Here is a 17882-nt window from a genome sequence, read left to right as displayed (position 1 = left end):
TTAGATTTGCTTCATATTATGCACCAAAATATCATCTGTCTTTAAAAAGAGAATTTAAAATGGCGTTTAGAAAGATGAGAATGACTTTGTATCTTCTCTTTGGAGGAATAATTAAGTGACAGAAATCTGAGAGTTTAACTAACAATTAGTAATCCGGTGCACTAATCCCCACAGCATGTGTCCATCTGCTCTCTCCTCATCTTTTCTCAGACTCATGTCTGAGACTGCTCCATTTGTATGGCACCCGAGTGATGGGGCTCTTTCCAGGCCCCTGTTGTTCCTGGGAACTCCAGTAACATCAACCATGCAATCACAGCCATGACACCAAGACCCAGGAATCACTTGTGTTGGCAGTGTATATGCTAGAGGTAGTAAGGGATCTCCAAGTGTCAAACCCCATGGGATACAGTCTCTCTTCCCAGAGCTCTGTGTTCATGATCCCATGTGGGATCATGGCTTTACCAGTCACTACCAGGACTGTAAACTTTCTGAGCAGTGGGATGGAGGAACCCACTGCCGTGCACTTTTCCAGGTGTGGGTATGCATCCTTATTTTGTTATCTACCCCACATCTGGGCATGCTCCCACCCTCTCTCCACCTCTTCACACCTTTGAAAAGGAGGTGGAGTACTACTTCAATATTCAACTGAGTGTCCCCATCTCAGTGAGGCCCACCTGACCATGAGAACAACTCAGGACAAGAAGACAGGAAACCTGTCTTCTGCCCACATGGGTTCTGTGGTCTTAAGTGGTGCAGATGATCCCACTGTTGATCACAGATTGTGGATCCTACTGTGACACATTCAACATTCTCCCCACACTGCATAGCCAGAGTACCACACCAGGATTCTGTATGACCCTCTACAGTTGTCCTCAAGGGCAACTAGAGTGTGTAGTTATTACATGCTAACAAAAATAACACTGATAATGGCAAATAAGTCACAAGAAAAAAAAAAAGAAAAAAAAAAAAGAAAAAAAAAAAAAAAGCGCCATAAAATAAACTAATAAGCCCAGAGTTGGACAGCTCAAGTTCCATTTTGGATGTGCTAAATTTGAGTCCTACAGATGAAGAGCTTTACTTCCACAACCCTAACTTCTTGTAATATAACAAATTTGGGTTAAGAACTACAATGCTGGGATCACTTGAGAACAAGGCTGTGTAACTGAAAAAAAGAATACATAAATACATTTAAATGAAGGAAGAGGGAGGAAAGAGGAGGAATACAGCAGTTGTGAATTCTGCATGCAGAAAGAACATCTGGAAAACCAAGCTAGAGGAATTAGAAAATCAAACAGCTCTAGATAATACTGATAGGAAATGCAGGTCAAATTGCAGGGATATGATTAAGGACAGCAGAATGTTCCTGTAACAATTAAGGGATGTGCAAACAACAAAAGCTCTGGCTAAGGAGTGAAACATCCTGGGAAAGAAATACAGTTCATGCTGGAGTTTTTCAGCCTCAGCACAACATTGTTGTAGCGTGAAAGAACACATAGGTGCAAGTCCGTATCAAGCTTGCAAGCAACTGGAAACCATCTCCAGCTGCCAAGCAAACAAAGGATGTGGGACTGCCACGGAATAAGATGAAGAGTCAAACACTGTGGATTTTATTCTCAGCTCTGCCACAGATTTCCTGCACAACCTTAGGCCAACAGGTTAGTCTCTCTGTGGCCACTTCCTCTTTCAACTCTTATCTAAACATTAAAAGGAACAAGAAGTTTGTGGCAGCTCTATAACACAACAGATTGCTTCCAAAGAAAAATAAAACAAAAAACCCTGTACCTTATCCCACGCCCTTCCACTGAGAAGTTGTGTCAAACATCTCCCTGTGCAGAGGCACAATGCAGCTTCCCAGCACAGTCACAACCTGCTCACATCCAGTACCAGCCTCTCTGCCAAGCCTATGGGACTGGCAGCATCCTGCCAACAGGTTCATTGCTGCTCAGCAAGGGCAGATCCCTCACCCTGCCTCCCCAAGGGCTGGGACATATTGAAAGGGCATGGCAGGTTCTTCTGAATTTCTGCCTTTTCCCCTTGCAGTTGTCCATAATATTCATAGTCATCATCATTTAAGCTGTACAAACACTGCACAACGAAAACAGTGACCTGACCATGACCTGATCCTGACTATGATTTCTAAAGCAGTTAACGTTTTTCTATCATAAATGCACAGAGGAGCTAAACTTCAAGTGACAAAATGTCCACAACTTTTGTGTTAGATTGTGGGGATTGGATACAATTGGAGAGACGATTTTTTTTCAGTGCCTGTACATTCTGGGTCCTGGCTTCATTTCAAGGGCTATCACACAAACCTCACTCACCGTGGTTTTTCATCTACAACAACATAAGAGAGCAGAAACAAGAGATATGCTTTATCAGTTAAAGTAGTGGCACTGCTGTAGATGCAATGGTCCAGGGATATCAGCAAGACATGGCTTGCAGGGAAGTAATATCCTCTTTCAGCATACCCAGCACTGCTGGAAAAAATGAACGTGTTTTCAGACACACAAGTCCCCTGTAGGTCTGAAAGAAGAGCAGAAGCAAAACCATCTCTTTTACACAAGTGCAGAGGTCCTAGCCAGAAGCCTGCTCATTCCTCTCTAGAGTATTTGCACACAGGTCTAATTGAGGATTATCACCTTTCCAACTCTGTTTCTTATTTGTTAAAGCCACTATGACAGTTGGCATATGCTATGATGGACATGAACGTAAGATCCTTTCAATTACATTTTCTTTGTCTTGCCATTTCATGCCCCAAGGAAAAATATGAAGTGTCAAACTTTCATGTTAATTGCACTGAAACAACTTGAATTTACTCTGATGTATAAAATCTCCCAGATTTTTCAAAGGAGAGATGGTATCATATGCTTACTTGTTTTGTTCCACTTCACTAAACAGACACTCTCCCTTATGCTAGATGAAAAGTTTAGCAATGGCAAATGTCAGTTTTAAATTATTTGATCTGAAAGCTACATCAGATCCTGTTTCAGCCAGGCTGTGGGGATAAAGGTGGCTAGCAAAAGAAACCATCCATACCAACACTAGTATCTTCCTCAAAGACATAGACCAAAAAATACGCAACACATGATTGATTGTTCCTGAAAGTATTATGGACTCTCAGCATATCTGAACAACACAAATCCTTGCTGACTGTCTCCTCTGCCCCAACTTCTTTTCAGAGACTGAAAAATTATCTGTCACTGGACACATACTTAAGTCTAGGCTGATTAGGCTTCCCTGCAGAACTGAGCGGTTTGTTTCTAACCCATCTCCCAGGGTCGGTGCTATCTGCTGACCAGCAGACTCTTCAATGCCGTGTTTTTCAAGCAGAAAAAAAGAGTTCATGAGCTTGTGCTCACTCTGAAGTTTTGGATTCTTGGAAGCTATATACTACTAAGCAGTAGACCAGAGTAGAGAATTAATGAGGGGCTTGGCTTTTACCCAGCTGCATGAGGGCAACCCCTGTCTTCCCAGCCAGCCCTGCTTGCCCCCTCACCCCTAAAGGGAAGGGGGCAGAGGAAGGGCACTGTGGAGAGCAGGAGGCGGGAGCTCACCAGCACAGCACTCAAAGGCACAGCCAAGCTGACTCCATCTGCAAACAGCATCAAGGAGAAATGAAGATCTCCCACACAAAGAGCAAGTGTGGAACCAGCCAGCTGATTCCCACCCATGGCAAACCCAAGAGAGGAAGTGGCAGGAGGTTAGAACAAAGGCTTTCTTTATCATCTGTGGAGGCATGAACATGGGGAACTACAGAGGCTGTGGCTGTGAGGCACCCCCTTTGCAGTGAGGCCCCATGGTAACCTTTGAGCTCCATAGTCTGGGCTTGCATCTACATGGACCTGCCTCACAACACACCTCACGCCCTGGTAGGGCACTTCACGGAACAATTAAGATGTACTTGATGCTTAGCACTTGCAGAGAAAGAGCTCAGGAGACTGAGGGGACACCCAGCTACACCTGGAAAGAGGTTATACACGCCTCAGAACAAGATGTGGTGAATCAGGAAGAGCCAGTATCAGAGGCTGGTAACAAGAGGCCAAATCCAGCCAGCTCTATAGATCCTATACATTCCAGTCTCCAGGAGAAACATTCACAGAATCTTCAAGCAGGATAAACATGAGCACCTGGGACAATCCCTGGACTGTGGGTGGAAGACAGCAGGTCCTCCTGCAGGGGGTCTTGTCACACCAATTATTGATGTAGCTAACAGCACTTTGCTTCAGTATTTCAGAAGCAGATTTAGCAGAGCAGATTCCTCACATGAGCTACAAAACCATGTGAGAGCTGCCCTATGCATTCAAGTGCAATATTCCCTCAAGGCCAGGGGCTGGGGGGAGCAACTGCACCTTCCAGAGACAGAGACACACCTTTCTCTTCCCTGCTGGCTTTACTTCCCTCGCTGGGGTGAGGAAAATCCAGCCATGCAAACAGGCTATTGTTCCTGCCTGCTGAGCAGCTTGCCCTTTCTGACAGGCATCCCTCACTCTGCAAATAGAGCCATTTGTCAGAACCAGACATGTAGCTGAATGTAGTTCTAGTTTAGCACACATACTAAATGGCTACAGCAGGATCACACACTTTGCTTCTTTCCAAGGATGAGTATGTTACCTCCCAGAATCCTCCTTTTTTGAGAAGTCACAGCTTTGGGGCTTTTTCTGTTGTTTTGGGGTTTGTTTTTTGAAGGACCACCACATGCACTACAGTAGCCCAGTGACTTCTCTTAAAGCACTCTGTGTGACAACCTACACTAGGTGATTAATTCCTTTCATTGTATTACATTGACACACTGTTGTCTCTTATACCTAAACTTCCCACCATGCAAGAAATCTACAGGCAATGTATTAATGAATAAAACCAAACCCAATGCATGACTGACCTACCAGGTTTGTTTATTTTTAAAAAAAAAACAAAAAAAACAACTAGAATGGTCTATGCTTACAACAACTACCTGGTAATTGTTACTCAAAGAGAAACACAGAGTACAACTAAATATGTATGTATGTACACACACAAGTAGATTTGCAAAAAAAAAACCAGAGCAACTGTATGCCACAGCACTTCTCAGCATTGAGATTTATACATTTAGACTGATTCTTACTCTTACTGAATTATTGCCTTCTTTTCTCTAATTTCCAAAATTAGTTATTAACCAGCTGTCCCCACGGTTAGTTTTGTCAGCTGTTAGACACATAAATAAACAAATTATGAGGTAAGTATGGAGAATGATTAGAAGAACGAAAAAGCACACTAATGCATAGTGTATTCATATTCAGCTGTCATGCACCCCATCTATTCCTTTAATGGCTCTTTCTTCTCACTTCTCTTTGCTGACATTTACATTAAAAGGTGCAGCGTCTTTCAACTTTCATTTTGAACTAATGTTCCTTGTAATGAGTAACATAGGCTTGAGAAGCATGTTTTCTGAAATGCAGTGAAAAGGTAATTTTAATGAAGAGAAATGAGAAAGCTGGAGAACAGTAAATCGCTTCGCAATCTGAATTAATGCCGATTTGGAAAAGGCTCAACTGAGGAAGGAGATGTAAGACTTTTGGCAATGCAAATTCTAATTATTTCAAGTCTTGGCAGTAATTTTATCAAATAGTAGCAATTTCATTAAAAGGTGCACTGGTAATCATCTACATAAGGCCTCCAGAGGGGAAAATATACCAATAATTGCATAATTATGTTATCACTGCTCTTATGATGGACCACATTAAATACCACAAAGAGGAACACTGTTTTTTACTTTCTCTAGATATTTAGTTCAGTACATTTTCCTAGAAGATTACAGCAATAAACAAGACTTTCAGATTAACATGTTCACCAAATTTTGCAGAAAAGACACAACTATCTTTTATGTCCATAATACTTTGTATTATCTTTTCCTTCACTGAAAGAACTGACAGATTAATGAGAAAAATTCTGGGTTTAGTAATAATGTAGAGTATTTATATAGTTGTATTACCAAAATACAAGTCATTGCATCATGTAATGCAGGCACATGGCACAGGATCCATTTAAGAGGCAGGTTTTAGGATATTTCCACATTTGTCCATATAAATTAAGTGTATCTATTTAGAGATTTTTGGTAAGCCTGAAAGAAGTTAGATTTCTGTTATCTAAATAACACTTAAACTTTTCTATTAAGATGTTGGTAAAAAAATTATTGTAAAAGCATTGTTTTACAGACAATACTACATCTATTAGGTTGATTTTTAGTAAGGTACCCAGTATATTAGATAAGTATCTTTGCTATTACTAGGACAGTTTCTGGAAGAGTCATTGGCACATTTTTCAGAACACCTCAGGTGAAAAATTTCACCTCAGACAATCACACCAACTCCCAGCAACATCTGTCACTGATGTTGTCTTCCATAGAAGCGCTTTGAATACAGAGACTTGGATATATTTCTGACAATTCAGCTTCATTTTCTCAGTCTTCTGGCAATGAGATCAATAACTCTCCAATATCACAGAAGTCCAACTTGTAGTTTTTGCTTTTAAATTGTACTTATTTTCTAGTTTACTTATAAGCCTTATCAGAAATTGCATATACATGGCATATATACATATGTATAAGTAGTTGCTTACTGAAAAGTAGTCCTCCTTTCTGCTCCAGGAAGGATACACAGAGAACTACTTAATGTGAGTGCAGCCCGAGTGCCTGCTTAAACAGGGAATCCCATTGCAGCATCTCTCCTGAACAGATCTAGCTTATAGGACAAGACCAGAAACACAGGGCTTACTTCTGCTCCTTCCATGTGACCTCTTTTATTGTGCTGCATACCTCAAATCCTAGGTATGATAACATTAATACTACTGCAAAGTCAGCAATTTTATGTATAATACCTGGAAGTCAGACATGCTATTGAATAGGAAACTTTAACAGCTTATGTTAAAATGAACACAACTGGGAGGAAGCTTTTATTTTGTGGAAGATAACATAATTTCTTTCCATAGTATAAAAATTATGCTTACCCAGGCATAGAAAGCCCTTCCATGATATAGACAATAGCAAACAAGCATCAAAAGTGAGGAAGAGAATCAGCAAGCCACTGAGCAGCAAAAAATGAGTGCCTCAGGATCACAGCCTAGCACAGAATTGTATATAAGGCATACAAACAGAACAATTTCAGGTAAAAATACCCTATTAAGCTGCATATTTAATTTAATATTACATTAAAAAGTAAAACCATGGCACTTTTATAATGTACATTTTCCTTTTAAAACATAAAAATACTCCACTATGATTTTGAAAATACAACAACATAAATTTAAACTTACAGCTCCTCTGGTAATTAAAAAAATAAAAGCAAAAATTTATTCAAGCTGTAAATTTGTTGCCAACATTTTTTTAAAGATAATATAACTACTGGATTCATGAAAGCCAGCCCCTGAGCACCTTCAGGCCTTTGCCATGTGGAGTTTCCTAGCAGGTGCAGAGAAAATATTTTCTTTATTTCAGTTCATTCAGTACAACTCAATTAAGCAACCAGTCCATTCAAAGAGGAGCTACTGATCTGGAGCTGAAAAAAAAACATGAATGTTTCTTTCCATTGCTATTCTAAGAATAATGAGAGAATGACATTGACTAGTTCTAAAATTTTTGTAGCATAGTGATTAGAAGCCACCAGTTTTGACTACAGATAGGCCTTTCAGGCATTAATTATTTTTTTCGAAACATTTCTCAATGAGTTTTTTCTTCTGAATTGGCTGGCTTCTATGTGGTGCTAATTTTTATCTAACGGAAGAACATTTCAGAATTCTTGTTTCCGTCATTGTAATCGATGCAAATCATCAGTAAAAATCAATTACCTAATACAAGAAATGTCAACATTTTCTATTTTCATGCTAAAACATACACATGAAGAATCAGGATCAGTGTATATATAACAAGCTACATAATTGCTTAAATACAGGCACAGTGATTAATCAAAGTAAGTATAACATTAACTGCAAAGGCTAAATTTAATTAAAACTCTATCTCAATGGTAATAAAGGAGGTTAAACCTTTCTTTGCAAAATGATTAAGTACAAATGCAAAACAGTTAAAATGAGGCTTACTGTTGGCTGATTTAAATCATGATTAAAATCAGATTTACAATGCTTTGAATCAAATTGAAGCACATAGTACAGGGGGAAGTGACCATTTTATTGAACCTGGAAACACTGAGTTTCTCATCTGCAGTCAGATGTCAATTTTACATATCATATCTGGAAGACATGCAAACAAGTCTGAGAGGGTTGAGAAGAGCAGGAGGAGAAGGAGTTACAAAAGACACTCCAAAAGAAAATATCTCAAAGATTTATCATAGAAAAGGAGAAGCCGAAGGGTTTATATTATTGATATGCAAAATATTATTATAAAAAGGATAGCGACAAGTAGTTCATATATCCAAAAGAGCAGGAGAATAAAAGGATGGAATTAGGCAACCAGCAAGGGAGATTAGGTATCAGAAGAAGCTTTTGACCTTTAATAACTATTTACTAGAAAAAACAGGTGGTAAGAGTCTGCAGCACAAATCTGCCTTAGAGCAGGTTAGAAGGAAATTCTGTGTGGGGAGATCTGCTCCATCTGACTACAAGGAAGAGCAGGGAACAGACCAGATCTCCGCAGGTCTCCTCCAGCCTAGAGGAGAGTTCTATGGGAGCTTCCTAAGACTTGCCATGCCTCTTAAAAGCGCAGCTGCAGAAAGAAGATGAATGCATGAGAAAGTCATGCAGCAAAGAATGAAGTTTCCAGTCCTGAGGTCTGCAGACAAAACTTTCAACATGTGACATCCAGTGCAGCCATTAACTCCTGAACAAAAAACAGATTAAGTAGGAGAGCCAAGTGCAAGTTTTAAATCTCATGATACCTGTCAGCAGAAATCTGGTTAGCTCTGAATGGCCTAGGTATGCAAACACCCAAAACATTTCTATTACACAGCTCACTGGGATTTTCCACCCTTTCAAAGCATGCAGGCTCTGAATGACAGGTTATAACCAACCAAGTTGATTTCTTTTTCATGTGTGGCTTTTGCACAATGCCTTTCTGTAAAGCAAATCCACTCCAGCCTTCTCTTCTCCAGACTGAACAGCCTGTCTCTCAGCCTGTCTTCATAGGAGACTTGCTCCAGCCCTCTGGACCCTCATGAGGACACGGTCACCCAGCGTGAGCAGAGGAGCACTGCCTAGCATAACACAATGACTGATAGGAAATGATAGGAGACTCAGAACTAACCCAGCATTTGCCATGCTTCCAAAGAACCTGTAAGGGGTGCATCTCTCTGATTTTCACATTTGCCTGCCACGGTTTTCATCTCTTCTTAACTTAAATCAGCCCAGGCATACTCTTTATCACTTAAATTTATAACTGCCAGTGCCTAGTTGACCAGAGAATTCTTCTCCATATCAGATATTTGACTGTGTTACATGATTATAGATTCACCCACCAAGATGACATTTAAAATTATAGACATTGAATGCAGTTGGCTCCCCCGGTGACAAAAAATCCTTTAGCTCCTAATGTTACCCAGTGATGCTTCATTTTAGTTCAATTTCCAGAAATTATCCCTATGGAGCAGCCCAGAAGTTGCATAGCATGGTAGCAACATTAGAAATTTTTCTGTTATTTACATATCTCTTTGCTGGTAAAGTCAAGAGCCTGACACACTGTAAAAAAAAAAAAAAATCTTTTGCAACATGAAAAATATCATTAAAAATCCATTAAATCTGAAAACCTGTGTTTTCAGAATAAATCAATATAATCCCCAAGAGGAAATCCGCTGAGAAAATAACATTTACTGAGCTTTCTAATTGGTATCCCCTAGAAAACAGGAGTCACGTTCTCCCCTCAAACACAGATGTTTACACTCTCCTTATGCTTTTATCACTAACGGCAGCAATCTTGGCCAGTGGACAAACAATACACTTCAGTTGTCATTAGGTTTGGCAGCCAGCCAAGGAGACCGCTCACACTCGTAAAATTACGTTCATTTATGACTGTTTGCAGGATTCATTGTCAAACGGTTCTATTGGAACAAAAGCTTCTAGTTTCCTAAAAGTCACCGAAAAAGACAAGAACAATACTACATAATATAATAATATAGAAGAATACAAGTCTCATAATTTGTGTGTGCATTCTCTCCAGATTGTTTTAAATAAATGACCAAAAGATGTAACACACTTTCCTTAGATGTCACAACAGCATCAGCTCTACTCTCCCGTCTGAAGTTACAGTGAATACCTTAAGCTCTGTTACAACTGAGAAGTCCCAGCTAGGGAAGCTGAGTTTCTAAGGGACAGAAACATCGGCAACTTGTTTCTTGTGCATGGGAACAGTCAGAAAGACATTCAGAAAGGTAAAGTTATGTACTTAAAGTGAGAGGGTACTTTCAGTAAATGCAATGCATTAGGATATCAGACCTCATTTCCTCTAGACATTTTCTGAACAGCTGAAAGAGACTTAAGGAAATGAGTCAAAATCCTGGAAGATGTTTGTATTAGATGAAAAAGAAAACAACATCTGTAAAATCATGTGTCACATCCATAGAGCAAGACAATGTGTAACACTTGATCTCTGCAATGGTATTCATCTTCATTCATCTTCGTGGACAGTGGAAAAAAAAAGCTGAAAAGTGGCTTAACCTTGAGCAATTACTGCCTCTCTTCTACAAGACTGGTATGAGATAATATCAGTCATTGTGTATTGTACATAAACATATATGCTGTTGAAACTCTTTGATGCTGCGTAGTTCTTGTTTTATCCAGAATTTGTTGTTCCTCACCTTCAAATTCCATCAGACTGTTTACTGTTCAGACTAGAAAGCAGCTTTCTTTCAAATTACAAATGCCTAGTATTTGGTATTTAGTTTGGCAGCTCCAGATATTCCTTAAAAATCTTTCTAATAGCTTGCAGTAACAACAAATTATAGTTCAGAAAGAAATCCAAACACTATATAGTGATATCATTAGTTTCTCAGAACAGACCACAGTGCAAAAAGGACAAGCTTCACTACGAGAACCTCCTACTGACTGGAATATGACTCAGATGTTTCTCCCAAGACCTGTCCTAGCTCATGTTTACATGTGCTAAAGACATATCCCTTCCAATTCCACCTGTATCCTGGTGCAGCATGTCCCTTCTGGAGGTGACTCAGGATCCTTTGCTTAATTCAGGCACCTGCAAAGAAGCGTTACTGTTTGGACAATCACTGGGAGAGCTGGGAACGAGACGGAAAACCCACAGAGAGCCAATACAACCCCACAGTACCACAGCTGCAGTCATCTGTTGACAAGAGGCTCTCTCTGGCAAAATAAGCACGTGGAAATGCCTTCAGTCTCTATGAATGCTATTTAAACAGGATGTAAATGGCAGTCTCACTTCTTGCCAAATTTGTCACATTCTTTATTATAAAGCCCGAACAAAAATCACTCAGGCACTTGCAGGGAAAAGGTTCCCAGTGGCGGTGCAAGGAAAAAGAGTTGAATATTGAGCAGTTTTTGACATTTCCATTCTGCTCCTGGCAGTGGCCTTAGGCTACATTTCTGCACAGGGGACTCTGCACTGCCACAGGGGAGGGAGGAAAAGTACAGAGAGCAGAGATAGAAATGAAATGGGAGTAGGGAGGGCAGGATACTCAGATGGCTTGAGGGGGGTCAAGGCAGTGACTGAATGACAGCAATCAAAATTCTCATCAAATTCAATCTTCGTCCTTCAAGCTTCCTCCCTCATGGCTGATAGGTAACATGGAGCATCATGAAAACAGACATTCTTCCCTCTGGGCACAGGGAGAGTCTGCTATTACTCTGCAGCTGATTGGGGGGGAAAAAAAAAGGTTGCATTGATGGATGGATGCTGAAAGGAACCATGTCCAGTCTTCCATGACCACAGGATGGAAATGCAAGGCACTCTCACAGAGTACTGGATGGTAGGGGACAAAGCAAGCCTTGAGGGAGGACAGGAGAAGAAGAGAGAAAAGACTGTTCCGGAATATTGCATCAAAATGGGGACAAGGCAAGTCCCAAATGGAAGGAAGTATGGAAGCATGTCAGTTTGCAAGAAAAACAAAAATTAGGAAGGGACTGTGGACAGAAAAGATGAATGGTTTACCCTTTGAGAAGCTACATTAAGCTGTTTTCTACATCCTCCTTCTCAGTCTGCAACCAAAGGAAGACGCGCTTGACCAACAGCCAAAAAAAGATACTTATTATAAACCTGTATGCTGATAAACAGGATAGGTCTGAACAGGGAGATCATCTCAGCCAAGCATCTACACTGAGGCAAAACCAAAAGCAGCACAGGAACTAGCTCTGGAGCAATCCAGAACAGCACATCAGCTCTGTCCTGACTATCACTTCTGATGTTCCTATGCTGCTGCCAGGACTCTAACCATCACACCGATACCTCTCCCAGCACCACAAAACCAGCCCAGAATACTCCTACATCTATGTGATGCACAGATGATGCACATACATACCCAAGGACAGCTGTCTTTTGCAGTAGCAAGTTATTTCTTACAACATGGTGTGGTTTTGTTCACACAAGTTTTTGTCTGATGTGTCCCTGAAGTCTCCCACAAGTAAGTGTATAAACCCAGAACGAGATGGAGGATCATGAGAAAGGTTCCTCCTTGCTTCCTCAGTACTCCAGAAATTGCACCTCTGTCTTCCAGGACACGCTGCCAGTGTGATCTGTTTCCCAAGCCTTCTTTAAGGACAGTCTAACTATATGATGAAGGGTAACCTTGAAGTGAAGGCAAGAAATTCATGAAGTAAAGAAAGTTGGCAGGTATCAATCATGTCAACATCTTAAAAAATTCTTTCTAGTAATAACTCATTGGTAGGAGACTTTTACACTCCTGTGGCCACAGCATTTTGCAGCCTTATGTGGGTACTTCTAAATAGGAAAGCCCAAGTTGCCAGATACCACATTTACTCGGATTACCAATAAACCAACGGCAGCAAACAGAAAAAGTTACCTAAACAAAATCATTAAGGCATCCTAAACGGTTTTACAATGAAGTGTAAATTGTCACTACTGTTGGCTTCTGGTGTTTTAGAGGTGTCTGCTCCCATGGGCAGAGGCTGGCGGAACCCTCCCCGTCTGTGTCACACAGGGTGCTCTGCAAGGCTCCTCTCTGGTGGTGGCAGCAAACCTTAAACACCTATCGCTGTGCATCGCTTCTCTGGATCCTCAGCTCGTTCTGAGGTAAGCAGCGAAAGAACCTTTCACGTTATCTCCTTTCAGACTTCAGTGCCCAATGCTAAATTCCTCCCCAGGTCTAGCAGCGACCTCCTTCCAGCACCTTCCCCTGGACACAGCCAAACGCCTCCTAAGCCTACAAACCATGAAAGGAGATGCACGGCGGCTCTGAAAGCCATGTGTGAAGTTGCCCAGCTCTGCAGCCAGATGCAGTATTTAAAACCGTTAGACCTGTGCTCCAGGGCTATGAGGTCAAGCAAATAAACTCCCTTTTTAGAAAAGACTGGAAAGGAACCTACCCACCAAAGTTTTTGCACCAGCTGATTCCCCAAAGGCCTGAAAGGCACCCATTGCCCTCTTCACCGCAAAGGTCCGTCAGCGCCGCAACAGACCAGCCCTGATGCCCGGTCCCGCGGCGAGCCCTGCTCCGGGGCACCTGCCCGCCGGCGGCCGCAGAGGGCACCGAGCCCACCTGCCCCACCGGGGAGGCTGCACACCGCTGCTCAGCGCTGGACACCTGACGCCGGCCGCTCGTTCCTGCCCATTGTTCAACAAGCACTTAACCGCGGGGACATTTCGTACCGATCCCCGGATAGTTTATTGTCAAAACAGCCGGGCCGGGGAGGCGGAGGGGGGTGGAGGGGTTCCCTGCAGGTCTCTCCCCCAGCCCCGGATAGCCGCGCACGGCAAACAAAGGACTTTATTTCCCCCGGCGGGGCGTCCCACAAGGGCAGCGCGGGGCGATGCCGGGCACACCGCTGGCTGCCGGCCGACCCCCGGCGCGGCGCTGCCCCGCGGAGGGGGCCGCCAGCGCTGAAGTTTTCCCTGCCGCCGCCCGTGCAAACCCCGGCCCCGCGGGGCTCCGCGCCCGCCCGCGCCCGCGGCTCCCACCTGCGGGTAAGAGGCTCAGCAGAAGCAGCAGCAGCAGCAGCGCGGTGTGCGCCAGCTCCCGGGCGAGGATCGCGCCCTCCATCCCGGCGCGGCTGCCGCTCGCACGGCCCGGCGCGGAGATGCCCGAGCCCCCGCGGGAGGGAGCGGAGTAGAGCCGGCCCCGCCCCGCCCCGCGCCGCGCCGCGCCCCCGCCCCGCCGCCGCGGGGATGGGCGCAGGTGAGGAGCTCCCCCGCCCCCGGGAGCCTCCTCTGGGCTCACCTAAAGCCCCTAAACAGAATGGTTTAAGGAAAAAGGACCGAGCCCAGTGGCTGAATGGGCGCTCAGTGCTGTCGTGAGGGAGAGCTCGCCCTCCTCACGGGCGGCATTCTGCCGCGCCGAGCGCCCGAGGGATTGGGGCCGCGGGGCTGCGTAAACCCAAGTGGAACGTGGACCGGAGAAAGGTGGGGGGAGCGGCCGGGCCGGGCACGGGAGCTGGAAAGGGAGAGAGCATCCCTTAAAGGGCAGGTACAAAGCCGTTTGCCTAGCTTTGAAATCCTCACTGATCGCCCCTGGAGCTGTTAACGACTGGCTGGTTCTGGGGGCGTCAAAGGTATCGCCTCCGCCCTGGCTCGCACTGCTGACATCCACCCAGCCCGCTGTGGGCCACCACCTATTGAGGGCCAGAGCACCTCGAGTGAGACTTAAAAGTGTGTGCTGTGGCACAAAGCGAAGACTTGAAAGAAGTGGCTGGTTTGGTATGGAAACGAGAAAACTGACAGGGAGCTTAAACGTGGAAAGGGTCCTTAAGAAAAGGATTGTGAGTGATTGTTTTTAATGTTTCTCAAGGGCAAGAAAAAAAGTTATCCATTTAATTCTCAGGAAAAAAAAAAATCGCTTAAATGTAAGGAAGGCGATTGCAAAGAGCAAGAGGATTTAGACTACAAATGCATTGCAAAAAGGGGTTGTGGAATCCCACAGAGGGAGTTTTTTAAGCACCGATGAGACCACTGACGAGGATCTGGGAGCACTCACTTCTGTAACTGCAGAATTGGAGTGGAGCTGCTCTGCAGGCAGAAATAACACAAACTACACAAATTCTTAGCTTTAACACTGTTTTAGCAGTCAGTGTCACACACTGTTGAGGTGGAAGAAAGGTATAGAGGTGACCCAGGCAAAGGAGCCATGCATGCATTCACCAGCCATGCTCTGCCCAAGGTATCCACAGGCAGCACCTTAACAGGCAGGTGGGCAAAGGACACAGACTGTCAGAAAATCCATAACAACACTTCTGGATGTACAGAAAGATGTAGAGGACATATGGCAAAACTTTCACCACTGGAAAAGCATAAATGTAGACTTCTTGAAATGTATCAGTACAGATCAGAAAAATTATTGAAGGTAAATATTCCTTTTTTTTCCCTTCATCTTCCTTTCTTTTTCACTCCTGTCAGATTTTTTCCCAAGGTTAATAGCACTGTCCCACATGGTCCAGCATGAGATGAAAGTCTTGTCTTGCATGTTTAAAATGGCTCTCTCCATTTCTTTACTCTCTTTCATCTCTGACAGCCAGTCTCTTTTGATAGGTGAATCCTTCCTCTGCTGCAAAACAGAATACTTTTTGTTAGCACACCAACAATTTCAAAATCAAATAACATCTTAAAATCCTATTTCTTACTATGTGCTAGCCTCATCAAATTAACCTTAGGGAGGAAAAAATTACTGAAATACTTAATTTATTAGTGTCGTTTCCCTCACACCCCCCCCCCCCCATTTTCCAGGTGTCTCTGGATTTTGTTTCTGTAGGAGAAAAAAAGTGAGCCTGAATTTTTAAATGTAAACATTTGGAACGCTTAATTTCTTAAAGATGCAAAGGTAGGGCACTATACTGTAAGAGGTTTTCACTAAAGCATTATCAAGGAACATGTGATGTTGTTATTGTGGCAGGTTTTTCCCTGTTCTCCTTGATTAGTGCTCCTTCAGTTAGTGGCCTGCCTTTAGGTCCTGCACATCCCTGATCACATGAATCTGAACTCCGCATGGCTCTGCATCATATGCCTCATTTTCACAAACATTAGCTCAATGTTAGATCTCAAAATCAAAGTGGCAACAGTATTCTCCACGTGCTTTGACTGACTATAAATAGCAACAGTAAGTGGGAAACAAAGGTGAATTGCTTTTAACCTTGCCCCTTCATTTATTTTAAATAATTAAAATGATAAATGCAGTTGCCCTTTTCAGTGTATTGCACTGAATGCTGTAAGTTTTGTTGTCTATATCCTGTTTGCATTATAGAAGCAAAAGAAAGTTTTTTAAGCAGTGGAGGGTTCTCTTAGGTCTTTTTCCTACCTTTGTCTGAAATATGTGAGCATCAACCAGAAAGGTTCTTCTTTGACTTTGCAGCCAGCCTCACGTGTTTCTCTCTTCAGTTGTCACTGTGGTACTGTGGCAGTGAGTTAGGACAGGTAGTGCCATCTCTCCTCATCATCTGCTGGAGACAACTTGCAGTAGGTTGACATTTGGGAGAGTGTGGAATGAAGAGAGAGACAAGAGAGATCTGCAGCCTTTGGACACAATACACATTTGGAGATAAGAGTGATAAGCTTGGAGAAATATGTGAAATTATATTTGAAAAGTTCACTTCCCTTTGAAAGCTTGAAAGTGATTTAAAATTTGTGGATGAACTCCTTTGAAAAGTCAATTAAAAATATTGCTTTTAGATATCCATGGGAATGCTTGCTGAAGTAAACACTGAATAGGTCAATAATATTGGTAAGATTAAGCTAATGTCAACAAAATATTGCTGCTCTAATGAAGGGCTTGTCATTTCTGTATCTGAATGGAAATGCATTTAGAAATGAGCAAGTTTGATGGTTTAAAACAATTTATTTGTCAGAGCTATGAAAACCTTTTTTACAGCATTAATAATCTTAGACTCTTTTTATCTATGACAAAATGTATCTGTTGAGAAGAGAGGAATTACTCTTCTGATACAGCCAATCAATGTGGCTAGAATCCTTCCTGATTGCCCACGATAACAACTTTTTCTATAAGGTTGTAGTTTCCTTTTTCTAAATTGCAGATTGACAGACTTTAGGCTGGAACATGGCTCTTTCATATAAGCTGGCAGCCCCAGCAAACCAGACAGCTCCAGAATTAACTCCTCTGTGATTTCTGAAGGCTTTGAGAAATTACACAAGTTTGAAACACATATTGATTTACCAGTGTTGCTGTAAAACCTATCTAATCACAGGCATAAAAGTTTGTTAAGCTTTTAAAAAGTAAAAAGTGGTTAAATTTCTGCCTTGTGCATTCATCTAAAGCATCATTTCTGAAGAGTGAGTTAGGAATGTCATATGACCACTGTGCAAAAATATATACTCAGCACTCTGCAGTATCTTGATCCAAATTGACTAAACTGTAGCTGTGAATTTTCTCCACCTTCTGTTTTATTAATATTAAAAAAAAAATAGAAAAGTGTGTGAAGTCTGCTGGTCTAAACTGTTGGTACAAGAAGGTATAATCCAGCTGGACCTGTTTTCTAGAAACTGAGATTTTGGGACATCCCATTTCATTTTTTTTTATTAATCTCTAGTCTTCTGCTCTCCACACTGACATGTTAGGGTGGGTAAGTGGAGAAAACTGATAGCATTTGATAGGCACATGTCTTAAGACTTCATCTGTAGATGGCAGGATTATAATGTCTTCAGCCAGTGTAATTGATGAAATGTCTGTTATTTTTAGAGGGATGACACTAAAATAAATTCAGAAGAAGTGGACACCTTTATCTCATTCCCCCTGGAATAAGAATCTTCAAACTGAATC

At 42.4% G+C, this 17882-nt stretch overlaps 1 protein-coding gene across 1 annotated transcript in view; it reads right to left on the bottom strand.

Annotated features, from left to right (window-relative positions):
- The window catches only part of KIT (KIT proto-oncogene, receptor tyrosine kinase), a 55272-nt gene extending 41027 nt beyond the window's left edge, over window positions 1–14245 (bottom strand). The window contains exon 1 of the mRNA XM_021530034.2: window positions 14081–14245. Within this exon, the coding sequence (XP_021385709.2) occupies window positions 14081–14162 (82 nt within the window). The 5' untranslated portion in view covers window positions 14163–14245. The remainder of the gene's footprint in view (window positions 1–14080) is intronic.
- Between the last annotated feature and the right edge of the window lie 3637 nt (window positions 14246–17882).

This window comes from Lonchura striata, chromosome 4 (assembly GCF_050655825.1).
Source record: "Lonchura striata isolate lonStrDom1 chromosome 4, ASM5065582v1, whole genome shotgun sequence".
NCBI classification, from domain to species: Eukaryota; Metazoa; Chordata; class Aves; order Passeriformes; family Estrildidae; genus Lonchura; species Lonchura striata.
This window is presented reverse-complemented; position numbering and strand designations above follow the sequence as displayed.